At 44.4% G+C, this 25,240-nt stretch overlaps 1 protein-coding gene across 2 annotated transcripts in view; it reads left to right on the top strand.

Moving 5' to 3' along the window:
* The window catches only part of Dnah6 (dynein axonemal heavy chain 6), a 191,083-nt gene that overhangs the window by 146,285 nt on the left and 19,558 nt on the right, over window positions 1-25,240 (top strand). For both annotated transcript variants that reach the window (XM_076939926.1, XM_034511794.2), the window contains 7 exons: window positions 3,554-3,787; window positions 10,908-11,043; window positions 13,845-13,987; window positions 17,295-17,485; window positions 20,994-21,154; window positions 22,801-22,889; window positions 24,188-24,334. In XM_076939926.1, coding sequence (XP_076796041.1) covers window positions 3,554-3,787; window positions 10,908-11,043; window positions 13,845-13,987; window positions 17,295-17,485; window positions 20,994-21,154; window positions 22,801-22,889; window positions 24,188-24,334 — 1,101 coding nt within the window. The remainder of the gene's footprint in view (window positions 1-3,553; window positions 3,788-10,907; window positions 11,044-13,844; window positions 13,988-17,294; window positions 17,486-20,993; window positions 21,155-22,800; window positions 22,890-24,187; window positions 24,335-25,240) is intronic.

The following is a 25,240-nucleotide window of genomic DNA, read 5'->3' as shown; positions in this document are numbered from 1 at the left end:
TCCAGGAAGGCCCGCCACACACCTGACTGCTCACAGGGCTGGTTTACCACTCTAACCTAGTGTCACAGGGAATAAGCACACAATCCAAGCGTTTGAGCCAGGCAAAGGTTTGCATCAGAAGAGCGCATAGCTGGGCCCAGTCAAGCGGGCAAGCAGGCCTGGCAGGAGTCCCGCTGGGATCTAATTCCTAACTCACAGGGGTCCTGTGCCCCACTCCACGCTGTCCTGTTCTCACTCCACTGGCTGATTTAATGTGTCACCTGTGAGAAACAGAATGCAATTTGGAGCAGAAAGTGCAACCTTGAGCACATATTTTGATTTCAATAAGCGCTGACTCTGGAAGAATTTAAATTTCTTCCCAGAAGCTTCTTTACAGGTTTTTTGTTTTTGTTTTCGTTTCTGCTTATTTTTTAATAGAATTTTATTTTATTCTTTAGTAAAAAAAAAAAACAGTATATTTTGTTTACAACCTCTCCCTCTTTTGTAATACATTTTTATTTTCTTCAAATTATCATGGTCTGGCTTTCCTGGCTTATGGTATTCATCGGGGACACACGGTGAGATGTCAGAAGTCTCTTACTGCTGTTGCAGACAGTGATCAGCCTAGCCCCCAAGCACATAGGCTCACACAGCATCCAATGGTGCTCACAGTCAGTGGCCACCTTGCTACAAGGAAATGGGGTGGGTACCAAGAGGGTATCTCCCCCAAAACAAAGGCACAGAGAACCCAGGCGGGCCAGCCCCGAGTGGCATGCACAGCATTCACTCTGAGGTCTAGCAAGTTGCTCAGATAGTCCAAACTTGAGGGAGGAGGGTACCAGCCGGATTCCAGATGGGCAGGGTAGCCAGCAATACCAGCAGTTACTCCTCTCACCTGAACCACCTCCTATGCCACTAAGCCTGCCTTGCCTCAGGTGGAGGACGTCTCTCTCCAGCTGCAGTCTGACCTCCCAGAAGGCCATACCAAAGCTCACTGTCCCCCTGTCCTCTGTGGTGCTGTGCACATCATGAGTCCCTTGAGTGAAAAGACTGTTTCCATCCATCCATCCATCCATAGCAATCAAACAATCCCCATGGAAACGGGAATGCCCGGACAAGGATTATGAACATGAGCTAGATTGGTCTGAATGGCCACTGTCATTCCGACCAGGGCCCCACAGCAGTTGGAACTGCAGGACAGAAGGCCACCCCGTTGGAAACTCACATGTTCCGTGCTGAGAAGACTTAACTGTGAGATGGAAACAAGCAAGAACCTGTTGTTTAGAGGGCCTGGGCTCTCTTTCTGCAGTGCTCTTACCTAAGCCTCCTTTAAAAGTCCTGAGTACTGGGGTCACCCCTCAGTTCCTGCAGCAGCACAGATCTGGGCTCTCCCATCTCAGGTCTTTTGTTGTTGTTGTTGTTGTTGTTGTTGTTGTTGTTGTGTTGTTCTTGTTCTTGTTAGCAGATATAAAGCCAAGCAAGGCTTTTTAACTCCTTTAATACCACCTAAATGACTCAGACAATACTTTCTTATGCCAGCTGCTTGGGAATCCATGCTTTTCAAAGGCTAATGCTTTTCAAAATCTCCATCCAGAAATAAATGTGTGAGCGCTGGAAAGATGGCCTTGCTGTGCTGGCATCCCATGGCAGCTCACAGCTGTCCATAACTCCAGTGCCATGGATACAGTGCCCACTCCTGACCTCCACAGGCACCAGGCATATTTGTGGTGAGCATAGACATGCAGGCGTACATCAATTAAAAATGCATACATATGTACACACATACAGATGTGGAGCTGGAGAAACGGTTCAGTGGTTAAGAGCACTTGCTGCTCCTCTTCTAGGGGGCCCAAGTCCAAAATTCAGTACCCAGAACCCAAACCTGTATCTCCAGCTCCATAGCATCTGACACCTTCTTCTGACGTCTGTGGGTACCAAACACTTATAGCATATATACAAAGAGAAAGAAAAAGATACACATAAATAAAAAAAAATAAATCCTAAATAAAAGAAAGGAATGTGAGAGTGCTCTAAAAATACCTCAGCTGAGGCAGAGGGAGGGAAGGGAGAGAGAGGGAGAGGGGGAGGGGGAGGTGGAAGAAGAGGAAGAGGGAGGAGGAAGGGAGGAGGAAGAAGAGAGAAAAGAGATGGTCAAATCCTGAAGGGTTTACACTTTGAAAGGAAAATCAGGAACCCAAAATATATTTGCGGACAACAGCCCAAGAGAGGACATTGTCCACTGCCTTAGTTACTTTTCTATTGCTGTGACAAAACACCATGACCAAGGCATCTTATAAAAGAAAGCATTTAATGGTGCCTTACATTTTCGGAGCAAGAGTCCATGGCCACTGTGGCAGCGGGCAGTCAGACACGGCACTGGAGAAGTGGCTGAGAGCTTACATCTCATCCACAAGCACAAGGCAGAGACAGAGTTGGCTGGGAAGGGGAGGACTTTTGAAACATTTATGCCTCCTAATCCTTTCCATCATCCAGAGGTAAATTCATTCCACACTAAGATTCTCTAGGACGCTCTATAATTTAATGTTTTATTTTTGGCACCAAAGACACTCCATTTCTCTGAGCTCTCTCTCATCTCTGCAGCTTCCCAGGCTCCACTGTCTGGAGCACAAGGCTCCAAGGTAAGAGTGAGAGACCTGGGGTTCAGTATCCCCCACCAACAAAACAGTCCCATCTCCCATCACTGCAAGGCATGGTGGGGCACACTATAATCATAGCACTTGGGAGAGCTGAGACAGAAGAGTTTTAGCTTAAGGACAGCTTGTACTACCTAGTAAGTTCAAGGCCAGCCTGGACTATGTTAGCCTGAGCCTGTCTCAGGAAGTCTGGGACTGAAGATAACTTGGAAGTAGAGCTCTTGCCCACAGGCCAAAGTTCTGTCGTCCCCAGCACTGAAAGGACACTAACTCAAAACAGTATCCTCTTTCCTTGTGAGGAAATCAAAATAACCATGCTAGTAATCCACGAACCAGAATTGCAAGGGACTATCACAGTTGTCGACAATCATATGTTCTTCCCCTATGCCCTGCTAATCTGGGAGAACATGGACCTGGCTCAGATGTTGCCAGAAATACATAGGGTCATCTCCAACCTCCCGTCCCTGATCCTGAAGTGTCACCATCTCTACTGCCTTCCCAGTATAATGGGACATCTTTGGGAAGGGGGGGGTGTCCTACTTTCACAATCTCCAGACAGGAAATAGGATGGGAGTCTCTTTTGAAGTCAGCTTCTTGGACCAATAGGATGACTGAGCAGGTAGAGTTTACAATGTGAATTGTTGATGTGAAGGAGGCTGCGGCCAGGTTGCCTTCTACAGTCCATCCTCTGGCTCACCAAATTACCTGTTATGAGCGCCATTAAGAGTCTGTCATTGGTCCATCTCTGAAAAGTGAGGTGGGGGTGGTGCCGAAGACGAACCTCACACACTAAATTGAGATCTAGAATTTTTTTTCACAGTGTTTGCCGGCCACAGTGCTCGGGGAATGTCAAAATGGGAAAAGGGGAAGAACAGTTTTTGCTTCACAGCGAGTTAGTCAAATCCTTCTTCCTTCCTCAGTTGTTCAACACAACAATCGAAACGTCTGAGAAGAGTGACAACCTGCAGGACCGTCTGGAAATCCTCCTGCAGCAGACCCTCCTCACTGCGTACACCAACGTGTCCCGGGGACTCTTCGAGCAGCACAAGCTGATCTACAGCTTCATGCTCTGCGTCGACATCATGCGCCAGCAAGAGCAGCTAACTGAGGCCGAGTGGAATTTCTTCCTCCGAGGTTCTGCAGGGATGGAGAAGGTACCTACGATGATGCACGGGGTGGGGGTGGGGGGATGCTCTCCCACCTATTAACCTGTGTGTCACTTTTCTTACCATCGTGACCAGAGACTTGACAGGAAGCAACTTGAGGAAGTGTTCACTAGAACTCAGCACTCAGCAGAGGGCACACAGTCTATCCTTGGGGGAAGGGGGTGGGGGCGGGGAGAGACGGACGCACGTAGCGGGGAGTGGCATGGTAGCAGAGCGGGAAGCGCGTGGTCACGTTGTATCCAGAGTCAAGAAGCAGAGCTAGGACTAGAAGTGGACCGGGCTTATAGATTGAAAGCAACATGTGGCTACAAGTAATAACATCAGCATGAGTTTGAATCCTATCTTGGGTCAGTTGGGGGTCGGTTAAATAAACATCAAGACCCACCCCAGTGATCCACTTCCTCCAGCAAGAGCTACCTCCTAAAGCTTCCACAAGGCCACTTACCCAGAGTACCACCCACTAGAGACCAACTGTTCAAACAGGTGGGCGGTGAGGGCCATTTCACATGCAAACCACAACAGTACCAACACCCAAGGGTCAGGAGGTCAGGTTACAGCTCAGCTCTGCACCAGCTGGCTGTAGAATTTGGTTGATATCTCGCCTCCTATGTAGCAATTCTCCTCACCATAGAATAGGGGTAGCAGGAATAGCCAGTGAGCTAGAAATTTAATTATCTGTGAAATAAGAGCTGGCTCGGTGGCTCAGAATACTCGCTACTACTCCAGAGGTCCAGATTGTTTCCCGGTACTCACATTTGATAGCTGTCACTACCTGCCATTCCGACTCCAAAGGATCCAATATCCTCTTCTGGCCTCCATGGCTACCTGCACACAGTGGACATACAGACACAAACACACAATTTAAAAAAACACAAAGAAAGGCCATCTTTCTTTTAAAGAGTTAACTATCTTACAAATGTGAAGAGTTTTCTCGAATAGAGGCTCGGAGAAACTAAAGAACTTGCCAGAACACATTAGCGCATGGGAGAGACGGATTCAAAAGTGTCTAAGCCCCCAGAGCCCATGTCTGTTCCATTGCTTACGGCTGTTCCTCACGGGCAACATATTTAAGAGGTTTAAAAGCCATTGAATCCAAAGCTTTAAAAATAGCCAGCCATTACAGCTGGAGAGATGGCTCAGTGGTTAAGAGCACTGACTGCTCTTCCAGAGGTCCTGAGTTCAATTCCCAGCAACCACATGGTGGCTCACAACCATCTATAATGGGATCTGATGCCCTTTTCTGGTGTGTCTGAAGACACCCACAGTGTACTCACATAAAATAAATAAATCTTTTTTAAAAATACAGACATCAAAATTAATTAATTAATTAATTAACTAATCAATTAAAGGCCCAGCTTAGTGGCATACATTTTTAATCCCAGAATGTGGAGAATATGTGCAGAGGTAGGTGGATCTCTGTAAGTTCAAGGCCAACCTGGTCTATGTAACAAGTTCCAGGATAACCAGAGCTACATCATTTGACCCTCTCAAAAATGAACAAGCAAAAACCACACATAAATTTTATCTAGAAATTTCTCAAAATTAAAATTTTTTAAATTAAAATTTTTCTTCTGTTATAAAAAAATTAAAATGAAAGGTAAGTGATTTTGTGTGTGTGTGTGTGTGTTTGGAACAACAAAATGGCTCACAGGTTTAAGGCACTTGTTGTCCAAGACTGATGACCTGAGCTCACTCCTCAAGACCCTCATGACAGAAGGAAAAAATTAGTCACACAAACTTTCCTCTGACCTCCACATGTGCATCATGGCATGTGTGCACCCACAGGCATGCACAAAAAACAAACAAACAAACAAACAAACAAACACAATGTAAATTTTTTTAGAAAGGTTGAAGATATATTTTATACTGTCACCTGTTTGGCCAAACTCCAGTCATTTCTGATTTTATCTTGTCGCACGTGGGCTTTGCCACCTTACCAGGTACATTATATTTTCTGGAATGATATAAAAAATTAATTCCCGTGTATAAAACATTATCTGTGTGTGGAAAAATGGGCACCAACCCAGGGTAGTTTGGTGTTTCCTAGGACAGGAGGGGACGGGTATGAGCAGAAGGAGAAGAGGGTCCACGCGTGCCTCATCTCCTAGCCCTTGGCTTTGCTGGCCTCTGCGGTCATGTTTTTTACAAATTAAAAGTTAATGATAACTTTGCATGCAGATCGTTTCTAGGCCATTATCCAACAGCACAGGCTTGCCCCACAACTCTGGGGCACACATTGGTCGTTCTCTTAGTGTTATTGTATCTATGCTCAGAGAGAAGAGATGCTGCTACTGTGATGTTTTGGGGTGCCACAGATCACACCCAAGGAAGCAGTGGCCTTACATTGTAATAGCAGACAAATAAAAGAACCTAGCCTCTGGAGAGACAACCCTGTTGTCAAGGGCTCTGCCGCTCTTGCTGAGGATCCGGTTCTCTTCCCAGCACCCACATGGCAGCTCACAACCACCTATAACTCCAGTTCCAGTGGATCCAATGCCCTCCAGTGCCCAGACATGCACATGGGTTACAGACATACATGAAGGCAAACACTCATACACATAAAATAAAATGTTTTTTTAAAAGAAAGATATTAACCCAGCTGATGACCCTGCACTGACCTCTAGATGTTCAGATGAGAGGAAGCGTCACGAAGTTCTCATTTGGAATGTAAAGCCAAAAGCTATTGAGGTTGACGAAGCCAGGCCTCCCGCACCATGGGAAGAGCAGAGCCCGAGAACCAACGGGGAGCTCCTGAAGAAAACGGTTTTGTTGTTATTGGGGGCATGGTTTCTTTGTTTAGTTGGGTTTGGGATTTTGATAGGTTTGGTTTGGTTTGGTTTGGTTTGGTTTGGTTTGGTTTGGTTTGGTTTGGTTTGGTTTTTGAGGCAGAGTGTCTTAGTTAGGTTTTTACTGCTGTGAGCAGACACCATGACCAAGGCAACTCTTATAAAGAACAACATTTAATTGGGGCTGGCTTACAGGTTCAGAGATTCAGTCCATGATCATCACGGTGGGAACATGGCAGCATCCAGACAGTCATGGTGCAGGAGGAGCTGAGAGTTCTACATCTTCATCTGAAGACTACTAGCAGAATACTGGCTTCCAGGCAGTTAGGATGAGGGTCTTAAAGCCCACACCCTCAGTGACACACCTACTCCAACCAGGCCACACCTTCTAATAGTGCCACTCTCTGGGCTGAGCATGTACAAACCATCACACAGGGTCTTTCAATTATGTAGCTCTGGCTGTCCTGGAACTCACTACATAGAGCAGGCTGACTTCAAACTCACAAAGATCGGCCTGCCTTTGCCTAATGCATTGCTACACCTGGCCTCTTGAAGAAAATTAAAGGCAGCACTACAGTGAGCATAGGCATGATAAGAAGATCAAAAACTAAGATCGACCCAGCCCTGCATCCCCTCAAACACCAGGCAAGGTACCAGCTCTCTAAGTCCGTGAAGAAACTTCCTTCACAGAAAGGAAGGTAGAGAAGATGCAGAAGTGAAGTTTGAGACCAGAAAAGACAGCAAAGGAAAGACACTTTCTTTCTCTTTGTAAGAGCATGGTGAAGCCGCAGGTGCTGTTGCAGAAGCTGCAGCAAGCTGTCTAGACTGTCGAGCTGAGGACACTGAGGAAGGTAGTCTGTCCAGGCTACAGATTCCCAACCTAAACGAAACAGCCTCTGTTTTGGAAGAAGATGCCATCTAACCTTCGTGGCTAGAAAGGGGAATCCAATGGCTAGCTCCCAAGCTTCGGACAACAGGCTGGCTCCCTAATGCTAGCGCATTAAGAATGATACTGAGGGCTAGAAAGATGGATCAGAGGTTAAGCACACTGGATGCTCTTGCAAAGCGCTTAGGTTCAGGTCCCAGCACCCACATAGCTGCTCACCACTGTCTAACTCCAGTTCCCAGGAAGCTAATGCCCTCTTCTGGCCTCTCTGGGTACTGCATGCATGCGGTGCACATACATATATGCAGTCAAAGCATTCATGCACATGATACAAAATAAATAATTTTTTTAAAAAATATTTTTAAAAATTGAAAAATGTGAATGGCAGTCAAACTCTTCTACTGTGCTAGTGATGCTGTAGACCCCTAGGAGAAATGCCTCTAAGGGTTGGGAGGAGACTGGCCAGTTAAGAATGCTTGCTGCTCTTGCAGGGGACATGAGTTTGGTTCTCAGCACATACATTAGTGGTTCACAACTGCCTAGAACTCTGGCTCCAGAGGATCCAACACCCGCTAATGGCTTCTGCATGCACCCACATGCATGAGTACACATAAACACGAAATATACACGTAGATAAAAATAAAAACAAATCTCTTTAGAGAGCATATCTGTATACGACACAGTCATTAAACATCTCAAGCCCACTGTAAAGATCTGCAGCTCAGGAGAGAAAACGAGTTTCACTCTGGTGGACAGTGTTCAAGTACATGCAAGGACAACATCTCCTGGACAGCCCAGTGGGGCAAAGGGTAATGGATTTTTCTAGTCTCCCCGTTTAGGAAGTACATATAGCTGTCATAGAATGTGACTCTCCCAGACATCTGGGCAAAAGCCTCCGTAAAGGAATCAACATCTAGACACCATTACGAGTATCCAAGATAACAGGAAGGTATCAACCCTCATCGGTGACTTTGAGAAGATCCAGACCTCTGTACAGGAAAGAAGTATAGATGCCGTTTTTTGAAAATCCAGAGAACTAGAGTTAGAACTGCCTGGGGAATGGGAGAGCGTGACTGATTTGCTACCATCTCACAATGAAACCCAAACTGTTTCTTATAGCCCAAAGGGAAACTACTTCTTGTAAAGATACTTTAAAGATTATGAAAGAGAATTAAAATGTTACCCAAGTAACTGGAAAGCTGTCTCGATGGATAAGAGCATTTGCTGGAGCTGGGCAGTGGTGGCACACGCCTTTAATCCCAGCACGTGGGGGGCAGAGACAGGCGGATTTCTAAGTTCGAGACCAGCCTGGTCTATAGAGTGAGTTCCAGGACAGCCAGGGCTACACAGAGAAACGTCTTGGGCGGGGGGGAGGGGGAGAGCATTTGCTGCTCTTACAAAACTCCTGAATGTCCCTGTTCACATCTCCCCCCCCCCTCTCTCTCTCTCTCTCTCTCTCTCTCTCTCTCTCTCTCTCTCACACACACACATACACACACACACACACACACGGAGGAGGAGGAGCTAATAATAAAATAAATCTTTTTAAATAAAAAAAACTATCACACAAACTTACTTGAAGGAGAAAGACTTGAGAGAACTGACTCCAATTCTAAAAGATGTTCTGCTGTGGGTGAGATGCTGCGAGTCTCGCCTCAAGCTGCAGAGAAGTCTGTTGTAAAAGAAAGAGCCAAGATTTGCATTGAGCACGGTTGCATGCTTCTCCAGCCCCCACCCTGAGCAGTCAGCAGCCACCTACACCAGGCCCCTGCGCTGGTGACACCGTCACTCAGATGATCATTAGCAATGTTTGGCAATGATGTGTTGAACTCCGGGAGATGCATTTTTAGGCTAAAGCTCCCTGTTGCTTAAGTACCAGACTACCCATAACCCCGTGTGCCCTAGTAAACCAGAAGTTTGGTGTGACATCGTTTGCATTAGCCACCTTGTTGCAGCGACCTGGAATTGGGCCTGAGATGTCTCCTGGTGTGTTTATGTCTAGTCTGATATTGACAGGATTAATTCTTTTAAAACCAGCTGTGGAATGGTCACACTTATCTGCTGACGTTCAAACATCATTGGGTTGTACGCTTTAGAAGCTTGGATTAGATGATATTTTAGTCGTATGCAACCAAGTGTTTGAAAACATAGTCTGAAATCCCAGGCATCTATTTAGGGAAATGTCAGAGAACTAGTTTTAGCCTGTAGTCATAGTTTACTCTCTTTTTTAAAAAAATAAATAAATAAAAAATTAAAAAAACAAACAAATAAACAACAAACCTCTTCAGCCTTATGTAAGTGCTTTGTGGAATATGGCCAGCATTACAATGGAGATTTCTAGGAATATCTGAAATAACTCCATATGTATTTATCACAGCTAAATTGTGGGGAGTGTGTGTGTGTGTGTGTGTGTGTGTGTGTGTGTGTGTGTGTGTGTGTTGGGGGAGTGCATGTGAGTGCTTGCCAAGTCCAGAAGAGAGTGTTAGATCCCCTGGAATTAAAGTTATGAGCCATCCAACATGGTCACTGGGATCTGAACTAGGTTCTCTGCAAGACAAGCAAGTGTTCTTAACCTCTGAGCCTTCTCTCCATCCCTGTAAAATTAAATCTTTACTTGTCGTGGCTCTGCTATTACTCCTCTGTCCAGCTTCCCTCACCCTTCCAGGCTGAGACCATCTTGGACTCTTTGGACTAGAGTTGTACATGGGGCCATTAACCATAAAAGTATTTTGAAGTTGAGACAGTGGGTGTGGGGTGTTTCGGGAGACCCTCAATGGAAGCATAACTGATTTGACGTTACTCCTTCACCAGGTCAACTCTGTTCTCTGCAGTGTCAAATTGAAAGTCTCAGCCTGTCCTCATGTTCAGAGCCATCCCCTGAGAACTGGGATTGGCACAGCACTGTGCCTTTGGCTAGCTTGCTTACTTCCTTGCTTTTAAGACGAGGTAGCCTAGGCTGGGTTTGATCTCATGATGTTCCAGTGGTACTACCATAGTACCACACACATCTCTCCCACTCATGTCTATTCCACCATATCTTACTAACTGTGTTAAGAAAATGATTGTGTGTGGGGGTGTACCCCTGGGGATGCCCATGAACACGTGAATGGAGAGCAGCACAGGATGCTGGGTACCCTCTTCTATTGCTCCTCCTTCCTTGAAATTAGCTCTCTCGCTGGCCTGGAGCTCACTGGTTTCGGTTAGGCTTCGGTTCCAATCCTCCTCCTGACCCCAGTTCTTCCACTGATGCTGAGACTCCGATCTCAAGCCCTCATTCTTGCACAGCTGGTACCCCTACCCACAAGCCATCTCCCAGCCCCGAGAACGGCTGTTTCTAACACGCTGTTACAGTTTCTTTTTCCCCTAGACAAGGTGGAAGAACACGCTATTGTGGCCGTCTCTGAAAACTGCTCACGTCCTCTCTGTCCCCCTGCAGGAACGCCCTCCCAAGCCGGAAGCTCCCTGGCTGCCCATTCAGATGTGGTTCTCATGCTGTGACCTAGAAGAATCATTTCCAATTTTTGAAGGACTTACAAAAAATATACTGTTGCATCCCATCTGTGTTTCCTTAGGTAAGATGACAAAGAGTGCTGTTGATAAGGGGGAGAGGTAAACGGGCTCCTGAATTCTGACTTCAATCATGAATTCACCCTTTCTCCAAAGTCTATACTTTGGACAAAAAAAAAAAAAAAAAAAAAAAAAAAAAAAAAAAACTACCTTTATTTTTAAGAAATCATAGGTGAATTGCTTTTACAATATTTTGCATTGAATACTTGGTCCATGAGTTTTTAATATTTCATGGCTACTTTACATCGTGTGTGTGTGTGTGTGTGTGTGTGTGTGTGTGTGTGTGTGTGTTATACATGTGTTTATATACTGTATAGGAAAACGTACTGGCTTATTCAGAAGCTGGCGTCAGATGTCTTTCTTCTATCACTACTCCGCCTTATTTTTTGAGATGGGGTCTCTCACTGAACCTAAAGTAACCATTTCCTTTAGACTGGTTGGCCAGAGAGCCCTTGAGATCCACCTGCCTCTACCGGCTATCACTGGAGTTCCAGACAAGAGCAATAATGCCTGGGTGCTATGGATCTGAACATCAGTCTCCATGCTTGCACAGAAGACACTTTGACCCCTGAGCCACCTCCCAAGCCCCTATCTCATCAATTTAAAGGCAGCGGTAGCTGTATTCCATGAACCTTTGAACTTTTTTAAGGAATGGAGCATGTACTAAAAAGTCAGAAGTATCACTGGTCCTCATACGCAGACACATTAATAAACCACCGCTCCTTGAGAAATGGGGCAAGTACCAGCATCTCAGAGTCCCTCCCATCTCTTCACGATGCTCTCCCCTTTGCCCACAGACAACAAAGAGCTGAACTGTAACATTACCCTCTGGATTGTCTTAACACATAGCCTTCTGTGGTTTTCAAGAACCACAGATTTTATTAGTTGAGAGTAATTATTTAGAATATGCAGAGGCTGGAGAGATGGCTCAGTGCTTGAGTGCTTCCTGATCTTCCAGAGGGCCAGGGGTTCATTTCCCAGCACCCACAGCAGACAGCTCGGAGCCACCCATAACTCCAGCTCCAGAGACCAGAAGCCTTCTACTGACCTCCCTGGGGACGCACTCACACAGAAACACACTACACACAAATGAAAATTAAAAACGGATGGAAGAGTGAGGGTGGATCCGGGGAGAGCTATGGTGAGGAGTCGCTGGAAATGTTCAAAATATATCGTATGCATATACACAGTTACCAAATAATAAACATGTTACATTAAAATATGAAATAAAAACAAATACATCTTTAAAATAAAACTATATATGAGTGTTCGTGTGTGTGTGTGTGTGTGTGTGTGTGTGTGTGTGTAGCGCATGTATAGCCCTGGCTGTCCTAGAACTCACTCTGTAAACCAGACTGCCCTCACACTCAGAGATTTGCTGCCTCTGCCTTTACACCCAACTAAACATACAACATTTATGCATGACAAAGCACTAGAAAACAGATTGGGTTGGATTGGCTTGGCCCTGCAATGAGAGGTTCTCCCCTCTGCTGCTCACAGGGACGTAGCCACCTTCAGCTGATGAACACCGCTCTGACTCGCACCCTGTGCGCACACCCCGTGATAGCCTCCACCCCCTACAGGAGTCAGTCGTTTTGCAGAGGTGACACCACCCCACGACCACTACCATAGTGTCACTCAATTCTGAAGTGTCATTGGTTCTTTGCTGCTATCAGGCCCTCAGAAGATATGCCCAGCATTCCAGCTCCAGGGGATCCGATGCTCTCTTCTGACCTCTGTGGACACCTGTATATATGTATGCAGATACTATCCACCACGCACATAGATAGATAGATAGATAGATAGATAGATAGATAGATAGATAGATAGACGGATGATAAAAGTAAATCTCTTTTTAAAGAACTAGCTAGCATCCTAACCCTCAAGTGAGATGCAGGCTCATTTCTTGGGAACATTGCCTTGCTGGAGGTGATATGGGAAGAATGATGTACTGTGTATATCAGGCATAGGGTTGGATATATGCCAGTTTGTTCATCTATTATTTATCTAAAATTACATAGGCCAGACTCAGTACTTCTATGGAAGGCTGACAGTTGTGTGCTATTTTTTTTAATTTTCTTTTTAGATGTATCTATTTCTATGTTTATTGAGTGTTTTGTGTCTGTATGCCTGTGTACCACATGCATGTGTGGTGCCTACAGAGGTCAGAAGAGGGCACTGGGTCACCTGGAACAGGAGTTATGGGTGATGGTGAGCTGCCCTGCAGGAGCTGGGAACTGAACTTCCTCTGAAAGATCAGTCAGAGCTCTTAACCTCTATGCCACCTCTCCAGGCCCCGTGTGCTATTTCTTAACATTATTGTGTTCTTTTCTGCTTTTCCTTCTACTTCCAACAGGAGCTGCCTGATAGATTTTACGTTATTGTCTAATATACATGTATATTTTGTTGTATTTTTATTATGTAATTTATTTTTTAATTAGTAAAACTTGGTCTATTTCCTCATTTAATCATGATTATCTTGGGTTCTGTTTTACCCAAGGTTATTCTAATCATTTCCAATCTCCCTTTTGCTTAATATAGTATTTCTATACATTCCTTTATTTTTAGCATCTCTGTTTGTTTGCTTGCTTGTGTTTTGCTGTTGGATTTTGTTTTGTGATCTTTTAAATTCTTTGCTTTCTAACTAGTTTGAGTAGGGGAGAGGTTAATGTTTTCACACTTGAGTCTTAAAAGCCTGGCAGTAAGGTTAAAAGAAGGTGTCTTCTTTTAACTGGCCACGTGTATTTATTTAATTTCAGAGTCAAAGCTGCTTGGATTAAGGCATCTTTTAAAATTGTCTCTCCAGGATCTTTCGAGACCTATATTAACCCACAGAGCTGGGAAGGATACCCTAAACAGAAACATGAGGAAGACAAGGACCATGGTTGGGGCTCAAACTTCAGCTCTTTCCATAAGCTAATTCTTATTAAATGCTGTAAAGAAGAAAAGGTGGGTAGTCCTTTGTAATTAAAGGACAATGTCATGACATTTTCACCAAAGACAGCTACTTGTGAGTTGTGGATCTACTTACAGCTAACAACAGCCCTAGTTTAGGAAGCAGCTTTAAAAATAAAGATGATGGTTTGAGCAGAATGTGTTTCCCTCCAGGATAAGCAAAAAGCCAGCTGGGAACCTGGTCCCCTCCTGTCAGCTGCACGCAATTGTTGTTGCCATTTCTCACGTGGGACTGGGGTGTGTTGGAAGGTTTTGTCAGAGTAATAATCTTAAAAACAAGAGGAGGCATTTAATGGAGGGGTGGGGAACAGTCTCCAGACTTGTTTGCAAATTACTAAAGTAGTCTGTGGAGGCGATCACGGATGCCTGAGTTAAGACAGAAGTAGCAGATTGTCAAGAGGGCAGGGATGTGACCACGGAACTGCCGTGGCTGCCAGGTTCTGCTTGGGTACCAGTGGGGATAGCTGCACCAAAAACCAAGCCAACGTGAAAGAATGCATGTGTCAGAGAGAGAAAGATGTCAGTGAGCTGTCAGCACCCGCCAGCTGTCAGAGTGGACGGCAGTCTAGAAACTCCAGAGAGAAGTGTGTGTTAGGATACAGATGAAGGAATCATCACTGTTCAGTTGGGAAGTAAAGCCACAGAGGTTAATGTGACTCGGAGAATAATTCATAGCACCATGAGAGGTCACTGAGCAAAGGATGGTGATCCTCTGATGAGTCCCACCTTTGGGAAAGGAAAACCGAATAGTCACAGAAGCAGGAGGAAGGCTGGGAGAGCTGGGCTCAAATCCTTTAAGCCCAGCACCGGGAGGTAGAGGCCTGCCTGATAAATCTTAACACTTTGGGAAGAAAGGCTCTGAAACACAGCAAGTCTTCAAGGAAACTGGGAGAGTGGCTACCTGTGGAACGCTGACAGACAGACGTGAGGGGTGACTAGAGAGCAAGAGTCCCAAAGAACAACAGGCTTTGTGATTACGCCACTGTGGCTAGAACATTCTCGATTGTGAGAAAGGTTGCAAGATATACAGCCTGCTTTACACAACTACATGTTTGTTTCTCAAGCGGGAAAGAGGTTTGGTTTGGTTTGGTTTGGTTTGGTTTGGTTTGGTTTGGTTTGGTTTGGTTTGGTTTATAAAAAAGTAGATTTCTTTATGTGTATTAGTGTTTTGCCTGCATGTACTATGTGGACTGTTTTCATGCCTGGTACCTGTCAAGGTCAGAAGAGGTCACTGGATCCTTTGAGACTAGAGTTGCTAGCCACCCTGTAGGTGCCAAAACTGATTCCAGGTCATCTGCAAGAGCAACAGTGCTTTTAATCCCTGAGTCACTTCTAGAAGTCTCCCCTCACCCCACCAAAAAAGGAGTTTTTTAATAGGAGTAGACATATGAAAGAAATCAACTAGTCTTTATGTATATGTTTTATTTAGACTTCAAGCTAAACCTATTGCTACTTAAACATGTATACATACACATTTATAATTCAGTCAAAGAAAGGTGAACACTGGCTATATGTCTGAAATTAATGAATTATAATTAAGAACTGTGTGAGTATGTTGCTAAAAGACTCTGTCATATAGAAACGTAAAATTACTTAAAATGCTGTGATTCACGGGGGCCTTGAAATAACCCCAGGGACTGAGGCGTGGGCAGAGGCTTCACGAAGCAAGATCCGGTTTTGTCTTAATTAACACAGGAACAGAATGGAATAACCTTTGAAGCTTTCACTTTTATGTCCAAATAAAAAGGCATTTACTGTGATCCACTGTGATTCCTAGCCTTACCCTTACACACAGCCGTGTTCTCTAAATGTGATGAAATGGAGCCGGGGAGATGGCTCTGCGGTTCAGGGAACTCACTGCTCTTGAAGATGAAATGAATTCAGTTCCCAACACCCACATTAAGCAGCTCACAGCTGCCTGTAATCCCAGCTCCAGGGGTCTGGTTCCCTCTTCTGAACTGTACAGGCGCCGCACTCACAAACACATAGCCACACATACGCAAAATTCAAAATAAAAATAAAATTGTTTTTAAAATATGATAAAAGCTACAAACAGCAGGCATCACTGACAGTACACAGAGGACTTACTGAAAATGCTTACCCGCACAGTCCACCAAACACCTTATAAGGCTCGTGCTACCAAATAAAATTTGTTTTCCAAGTTAACATGAAGAGTTTAGAATTAGATTGTGTTTTTAAAATGAGAATTCAAAAACCTAAGTCAGCCAAGACCATGGATAAGATCACCCTGAAAAGGAGGCTCAAAAGTGACAATATGCCAGACATCTCCCCTGCCAACTAGATACCCTCATCAAATCATTCAGGGACGTTGCCCCTGACTTTGCTTTAGAGAATGACTTGCTAAATAAATGGGATTTGGGGCAGACATGGTGACACATGTCTGGCATCACAGCACTTTGGAGGTAGAGGCGAGTGGATCTCTCTGACCTCTAGAGGTCAGTCTGACCTACACGGTGAGTTGCAGGCTAGCTAGGACCACACGATATGATCCTGTCTCAAATAGATACATCAATTAACTAAGTGGAAAGAAAAGATGAAGTTTGAAATAAAGAACCCCTATGAAGTTTCCAAACTGAAGTCTGGACTCCTGCGTTGATAAAGTGCCGGTAGGAGCCTTAGAACAGATAAGACCAGAGACAAGGTCTCTGAGACGAGAGTGTAAGGAGCCTGCCCAACCCATCCTTCCCAGCTCTGTTGTCAAGCAGAGCCATTGGTGTCCAGTGGTCCTACCTGCTAGAGTCAAATGCTTCTTCAGGAGAATGGGGACATTCCAGCGAGCCAGTGAGATAGCTTAGTGGCAAAATTACTTGCAAAGATCTAAGTTCAGTGCCCTGATCTCAGGGTGGGAAGAGAGGCCCCTGTCCTCTAAAGTTGTCTTCTGACCTACATACACGCATACCTACATATGTACTTTATGTGCATCCACAAACACACACACTCATCCAATCACACACACTCACTCACACACTCAGAGGTCCCAGGTTCGATTGCCAGCACCCAGCTCAGGCAGCTAACAGCTGGTCACTTGCAGGTGCACGGCTTACTCAGCAGCAGGGGATCTAGCGCCCTCTTCTGTCCTCTAAAGATATGTGCACTCACACGCACATGCCCACATGCAGACATACATATAATTTAAAAATAAGTTTGTAAACAAGTTATTTCTTAAACTACCAAAGTACGGAGCACCCTCCTCTTAAGAGAGAAAAGCTGGGATGGGAACATAGAGCATGCTTAACCCAGAATACTACTTTTAACATTTTTTCCTCTTTCCAACTTTCAGGTGGTTTTTGCTCTTACAGACTTTGTGATAGAGAATCTTGGCAAACAGTTTATTGAGACACCTCCAGTGGACCTGGCCACCCTGTATCAGGACATGTCAAGCAGCACACCCCTAGTGTTTATCTTGAGCACCGGCTCTGATCCCATGGGTGCCTTTCAAAGGTTTGCCAGGGAGAGCGGTTATGCAGAACGGTAAGATCACACTACAAGCCTGTGTGTGTGTGTGTGTGTGTGTGTGTGTGTGTGTGTGTGTGTGTGTGTAATATGTATGTGTATATTATGTGTATATATGATATGGTTATCAGCCTTACCAACGCTTATACTAAAGTGCTCCTGTGCTCCTCTCCTGTGGAACAGAACTATTCCATACAAGTAACCCTTACTCAATAAATAGACTGGGTTAGTCCTCAGCCATGTGTATTGTTAAGGAAGGGTAAGTGCAGGTGTGAATTTCAATTGAGCCAAAGAGAGATTACCTAAAATTAAGATACAATTTAGTAGAAATCTATTAGAACCTGGGTAGCATTTATTACATGATTAACAATCACATAATCACACAAGGAGTGAGCCTTGCTCCTTATGTTCAAATACATTCAAGAATAAGATTCTTATGTTCTTATAATTTCATCTTTCTCAAAATGACCTCCAGCTGAATGGGATCCAAATAACGTTGTTGGTATGGCCTAGTCCCTGGACTGAGAATTATAGACAGATGATGGATCCATCTCTTTTAGGCTTCATGATTTGTATTCACTGAGCTTCTGCCAAGAAACAGAATCATAGGCTACTGATGTGGGTGGCTCATGAGTGTGTGTGTGTGTGTGTGTGTGTGTGTGTGTGTGTGTGTGTGTGTGTTTATGGATAGAAATCTATTATAAGGAATTGGATCATGTGATTACAAAGTCTGAGAGTCCCAGATTCTTCAGTCAGCACCCTGGAGGCTCTTAAAGGCTGGTGATGTATTTAGCTCCAGTCCAAGCCTGAGAGGCAGAGATCCAGGACAAGTGATAGATAGTATGAGCTCCAGCCAAGTCAGCAGACTTGAGACCCAAGAAGAGCCATTGCTTCTTCAATCTGAAACTCCATGCCCCATTTTGACAGGCAGGCAGGCTGAGTTTTCTTTATCCCTGATAAACATGCAGACATACAGAGAGCATGTGCGAATTGAGCAATTTGCTGTCAGTCCAGACACTGAGTGAAACCTCTGCTTCGCTACCAGATGACCGCTAAGCCAGCCAACCAGAGAGGTCAGTGTGTGCACACTGCAAAGAATACAGACATTAGCTGAGCAGTGGTGGCACATGCCTTTGATCCCAGTATTCAGGAGGCAGACTCAGGCGGATCTCTGAGTTTGAGACCTGTCTGGTCTGCAGAACGAGCTCCAGGACAGCCAGGTGTGCACAGAGAAACTCTGTCTCAGAAAAAAAAAAAAAAAAAAAAAAAAAAAATGCAGGCATTGCAAAAGTCGTTAAGTAAAAAAGCAAGCACACAAGTCGCAGTAGTTAAACATCAGTGAGAGGGGACGACTGGATTTCCATAGCTGCCACATTATATATTCAAAATGCCTACATTTCAAGTAAATTACAATGCATCCAAAGGAATAAGAAAGATGGGAGAGTGTGGTTCATTCACAAGGAAAATCCTTAATTAGCAACTTACTCTGAGGAATGCAAGCTATTGAACTTAACATAGGAAAACTTTTAAAATATATTTTAAATAACTCACAATAACTGTACATATTCATCAGACTTGTAGACTGTGTGTTATGATCAGATCTGTGTAACCGACAGCTCTGTCAAAGTCTTTTCTACAAGCAACTTTGAAATATACAATTAACTATTGTCAACCAGATATCATAATCTTCCTGTCCACCTGCACCTGCTGGTTGTCCTTTGTCCTCACCAAATCCCCTCCCCACGTCAGCTTGAGCATGATCCAATTCTATGTCTTTAAAATCAACTTCTTATTTTCCGCATACAGGTAAGAATGTTCAGTATTTGAATAGCAAAAACTTGAACTGTTTTAATTATATTCATAACAGCTAAAGGAAAGCAGAGACAAAGGACTGAAGGAAAACACAAAAGATGTCTCACCCAAATAAAGATATGAACAAACAGGATTTACATACAGGGACCAGGTAGAAATTATTGTGAAACACACTATTGAAGTGAAGAGTTCACGTGTGAGGAGGCAGGAGAAAGACCCAGGGGATGTGAAGATAGGTCAACTGAGATTGTTCAGAGCAGAAAGAAAAAAGAACCAAGGAAAACTAAGAGAGGCCTGGGAGATGTAACGTGAAAGTCCCAGGGGAAGAGACAGAAAAGCACACAAAAGATGGCTGACAATGTATTTCTTTGGCACTGGCACCCTGGTTCTTAAAGCCTGCGCACTCAGACTGAATGAAATGAATGAAATGAATGACCAACTTCCTGTACTTTCAGCTTACGGATGGCAGACTGTGGGTCAGCCTGGAATCCATAATCTCATGAGCCAATACCCAGTATATCTTACATATGAATATATACACACATCTGTGCATATCATGAGAATGTATCTGTACACATTTTAAGTAAGAACATGCAAGTGCATGTGTGTGACTATGTGTGCATGTGTCTGTGTGTGTCCATGTCTGTGTCCGTGTCCATGTCTGTGTGTGTGTGTCCGTGTCCATGTCTGTGTGTGTGTCCATATCTGTGTGTGTGTGTCCATGTCCATGTCTGTGTGTGTGTCCATGTCTCTGTGTGTGTGTGTGTGTGTGTGTGTGTGTGTGTGTGTTCTATTGGTTCTGTTTTTCTGAAGAACTCTAACAGAGGGTGTGAGGTGTGAAAACATTTCTGGAATGAGAGGTCACTCATTAGACATTCAACATTGTGAATGTATCACAAGACACTGAACTGCCCACTTTACAACGGTTAAAAGGAAGACTAAGTATTATGGAAGCAAAACAAAGTGAGACGATCTGTTTTAACACATGTCAAGACATACTATAACATGTTAGAAAGAGTCATTTAGATTTTATGGTCCTAGTCAAAGCTAGATAAACAGATGGATAAAAGAGAATACAAAAATCAGAAATGCACCCAATCATTTTGGGACACCATTTATGATGAAAGTGATACTTTAGAACAATGAAAAGAATAATCATTTTGATAAGTAGTCCTTGGACAGTGGGATGGCCATACACATAAAGTGTACTTTGACCTATATCTCATCTTATGCATGTAAAGTGATCCGAGTAGCTGAGAGATATAAGCATAGTAAACAACGTGATAAAATAGAGTATTAATATAGGTACCATCATTTGATATGGAAATATTTCTTAAATGAAATATTAAAAAGAAAGATCATTTAAAAGATTGAAAAGCTAGGTCTCGTTCTGTAATTTACCTACTCAGAAGGTGAAGGAAGAGAATTTCAAATTCATGGCCAACCTGAACTATGCAGTGAGTCTAAAACTCACTGAGCAAAGACATTTACAGCCAAGCTTGACGACCTAAATTCAGTCCCTGAGTCCCACATGGTAGAGAGACTTGGCTCCTGGAATTGTCCCCTGACTTCCATATGTACAGCATGGAACCCAAGCACCCAGCACATACATGTGTCACACAAACACCACATGTGTACAGAGAATATAAAAATGTAAGTTTAAAGCTAATTAAAATATCTATATTGCAAGAAAGTCTTGTGTTGTTCCACCCAGTGTGCAGTCAATTTCACTGGGACAAGGGCAGGGCCCCATTGCTGAGAAGATGATCAAGGACGCAATGAAATCCGGAAACTGGGTATTTCTGCAGAACTGCCATCTTGCCGTTTCTTGGATGCTGGCAATGGAAGAGCTGATCAAAACCTTCACAGATCCAAGTAAGTTGTGCACACAGCTCCCAAGGAATGGCCCCACCCTCACACAGCTTTGCGTCTCCAGACACGGCAAGTCTCCATTATAGACCTCATGCTTTCGCCTCTTGAAAAGAAAAACTTGAACAATGGGGAGGTTGGGTAAAGTCCCACAGTCAGGATTCAGAAATAGGCCTTTGGACGCCCAGTAAGGGGGATGGCCCACTGAATCGTTTGCTTCACATGGCGTGCTGTGGGAAAACACCTGAACTTGAAATGTGTCTTATGACTGTGATAAAAAGAAATAGAGAAGCAGTCTTGCGTCAGGAAAAGATTAAAACATTAAATCTCACCCTATAACATGAACGTGCAGAGCTCAGCGTTGTGTCCCCTCACTGGAATCCCTGCACTGGAGCAGGAAAGGCAGCAAGACCAGGAGGGCAAGGTCATCACTGGCTACAGGGAAAGTAGCCAAAGTAGCTCAAGGCCAGCCTGGGCTACAAGACATCCTGCCTAAATTAAAACAAAACAGAAACAAAGAAAAAGGGCAAGACTGGGTGTGGTAACGTACACCTTTAATCTCAGCACTTGGGAGGCAGAGGCAAGTGGATCTCTGTGAGTTCAAAGCCAGCCAGGTCTACACAGTAGACCCATCTCAAAACAAACAAACAAACAAACTACAGAACCAGGAGGCCATGGGGAGAATACCAAATGGCCTAGGGTATCCCAGCCCCTTTCTCTGGGTCTTTGCCAACTATAGCAAGCTTTCAGAGAAGGGAAGAACTAACTACATGACTCTTGTCTCATTCCTTTACTGGTGCCTATGGAGGAGGCAAGCTGCTTCCTTACAGGGTACCTAGCTGCCTTGCTCACTAAGTCACCATCCCTGAAAGGCCCCTCATCCCCAATGCCATCCCTACACGTTTAAATGTAAGGGGTAAGAGGGAAGGGACTTCCCCTCCAATGACAATGACAAGGTCTTCGCTATAGGTCAGGGTCCGGTATCACAGAAGCAGTTCCTGGCAGTGGGGCTCCCTCAGCTTCTTGCCAGCACTTCAAGGAGCCTTAGCAGACTGACAGGAGGCAGGCATGGAGCCCCACTCTTAGCTGAGGCGCTGTTGGCAGTTGGTAGCTGCTGGAACAAGGAGAGTTGATTTTCGTTGAGTGTAGCCTCTGATAAGTTGGCCACACATCCAAGAGTATTTGGGCAGCCCAAATTGGACTTGATAGTTGTTAAAAAAAAAAAAAAAAAAAATACTCAGGACGAGTGTTACAAGATATTTGATCACACTGTGAATCCTGATAGTGTGCTATTTATTAGAAAAACTTGGTTTTAGTTGTGGTGTGGCTCAGCCTTAGCACACGCCTTTAACTCAAGAGCTTTCTGCTTGAATGTTGTAAACAGGGTTAAATAAAGTCAACCACAGGTCAAGAGGCCAAGCAAGAATATAGGATTGAGGAAAAAAGCAGACTAAGAGGGAGTCAGGAAGATGAATAGAGAGATGCAGGAAGTAGAAGTCTGAAGGAGGTTTCGGAGACAGAGAGAGAGAGAAAGAGAGAGAGAGAGAGAGAGAGAGAGAGAGAGAGAGAGAGAGAGAGAGAGAGAGAGAGAACAGACAATGCTCCTACAAGCTATACTTTTCCTTCCTGATGTTTTGCTTTGTTTTAAACAGATCAGACAATCAAGGATACTTTCCGGCTTTTTCTAAGCTCCATGCCTTGTTCCACATTTCCTGTGACAGTCCTTCAGAATTCTGTCAAGGTAATATATGTATATAACTAGACTATGAGAGAGTTCATCTCTGAATATCCACCCAGGGGTTTCAGGCATCACAGACTTTGCAGAGAGCCATGTAGAGGACTATGTGGCCAGGGTGGGAAGGCGGAAGATGGCAATGATTCTTTCAAATGAGAGCAGGAAGGGAAGCAATTTCCCAAGACAGTTCTTTTTTGGTATCCTGGCCTATTGGCCATTCAACAATTCTTACTCTTCCCTCTGCAAGAAAATGCTACATGCATGAAGTGGTGAGAACGGCCCCTCCTGGAGCTAAGGGACTGACTGTGTCAGCATTGGACAGACAGGAAGGCCTCCAGCTGCTGAGTTTGAGGGCAGTGAGTTTCCAGGAAGAGGGAAATCTCTGCATATGAGAAACGGAAACAAGAGATGCCTCTTTCCTCTCTTCCCTCACATCATGGAACATCGAGGGACAAAGTATACAGGACAATTCTGTATTTTGAGATGACCACAAAATCCAATGAACACTTACTAAGCTTTCTGACTTATATTATATGAGGAGAAAGACCCCAAATGGAAATATCTGTTGTACTTGTGATAGTGCTTCAACCATGATAGTTCTGAGGAACCTACTAGGCTCTGTTCTCCAAGGAGTGTGAATGAACAAGACAAAAAGTAAGGGCACTAAGAAGACGATGGTTCAGTGAATAATAGCGCTTGGTGCACGAACACAGGACCCGAGTTCAAATCCCCAGCACCCATTTAAAAAGTCAGTTATAACATATATGCCTGTTGCCTCAGGGCTAAGGAGGGCATCTATTGTATTGCTAGTTCCTCAACCTAGGACTGACCTTAATACTTGCATGTAATTAAAATGGTATAAAAGCAAAAAGGAGGAGGGGGGACGGGATAGGGGTTTTCTGGGGGATGGGGGGCGGGGAATGGGGAAAGGGGGTGGCATCTGAAATATAAATAAATAAAATATCCAATTAAAAAGAGAGAGAGAGAGAGAATTACTAGGGCTTGCCAGTCTTTAGCCTTAGCTGCAGGGTCAGTGAGAGACTGTCTCAAACAAATAGGATGGGGAATCATAGAGTAGGATTCCTAACACTCTCCTGAGCACACATACATGTACACATAAGCACAAGCACATGCACACGCACACACACACACATACACACACACACACACACACACCACAGAGAATGCCCCCATGGGTATCAGCTATACATATCTCAATGGCTTCAGTCTATATGTGCTATCTAGAAATAATACAACTGCATAAAAATCACCCTCTCTGCCACGTCTGCTGTTTCTATATCCAGGTAACCAACGAGCCTCCAAAAGGCTTACGTGCAAATATCAGGCGAGCCTTTACTGAAATGACACCTTCGTTTTTTGAAGAAAACATACTTGGAATGAAATGGAGAAAACTAATATTCGGCATTTGTTTCTTCCACGCCATTATTCAGGTACACTCTCTACTCTGCCTTTTCTAAAGATTTGCTTATTTCTATTTATTTGTGTGTATGTGTCTGAGTGTGTGTAAATCACATGTGCATGAGTGCTTGGGGCCTACCAGAAGAGGGAGTTGGATCCCCCAGTGCTGGAGTTAGAGACAGCTGAGAGCTACCTGACACAGGTCTTCTGGAAGAGCAGCAAGCACGCTTACACCTCTGGGCATGTCTCCAGACTCTGACTCTGCTTTCCAGCAGCAGTAAGGAAATGTTCTATGACAGAAGTGTGTAAACAGTTAAGATGCAAGTGAAAACTTGAAGATGGCATATTGAAACTTGAAGGGCTTTTTCTGTGTTGGAACCAAAGTTCGTTTAGCCTGGCCAGCAGCCTCTCTGTGTCCTTGCCTCGGTAGCTCACAGCTCTTGCCGCTTTCCTGGTCTACCTGGGGAGTACCATAGCCCAGGCGAACACACGAGGTCCAGTTCAACCGCTCACCTCTGCCGCACACCCCTAATCTGCTTCCCATCCGGAATCTAGTCCCAAAATTGGTGGCCCCCTTCACTCAATAACCTACAATGAAAACTCCAAGAATATTTTTATTCTCTTTTTCACTCACATATATTTTACCAATCTTCAAGTTCACCTGATTTGTTTGTTGGTTGTTGTCCTGAGGCTCAAGCTCCACACTCAAACTTACCACAAGGCCTGGACTTGAACTTGCGGCCCTCCTGTATTAGCCTCCCCACTGCTGAGACGGCTGGTGCATGTCGCCACACCCGGTTTGGTTCATTTATTTTTCTTCTGCTCACCTACTCCTACCTGCTCCTTTGGGTGAGTTCCTCCACCTTTAAGAGACTCCTCCTTACCTGTGACCAGAGCCTAAAACCCTCTGAAAATAACTCTGAAACCAGCATCAGTTT

Source organism: Arvicanthis niloticus, chromosome 9, assembly GCF_011762505.2.
Source record: "Arvicanthis niloticus isolate mArvNil1 chromosome 9, mArvNil1.pat.X, whole genome shotgun sequence".
NCBI lineage: Eukaryota > Metazoa > Chordata > Mammalia > Rodentia > Muridae > Arvicanthis > Arvicanthis niloticus.
This window is presented reverse-complemented; position numbering and strand designations above follow the sequence as displayed.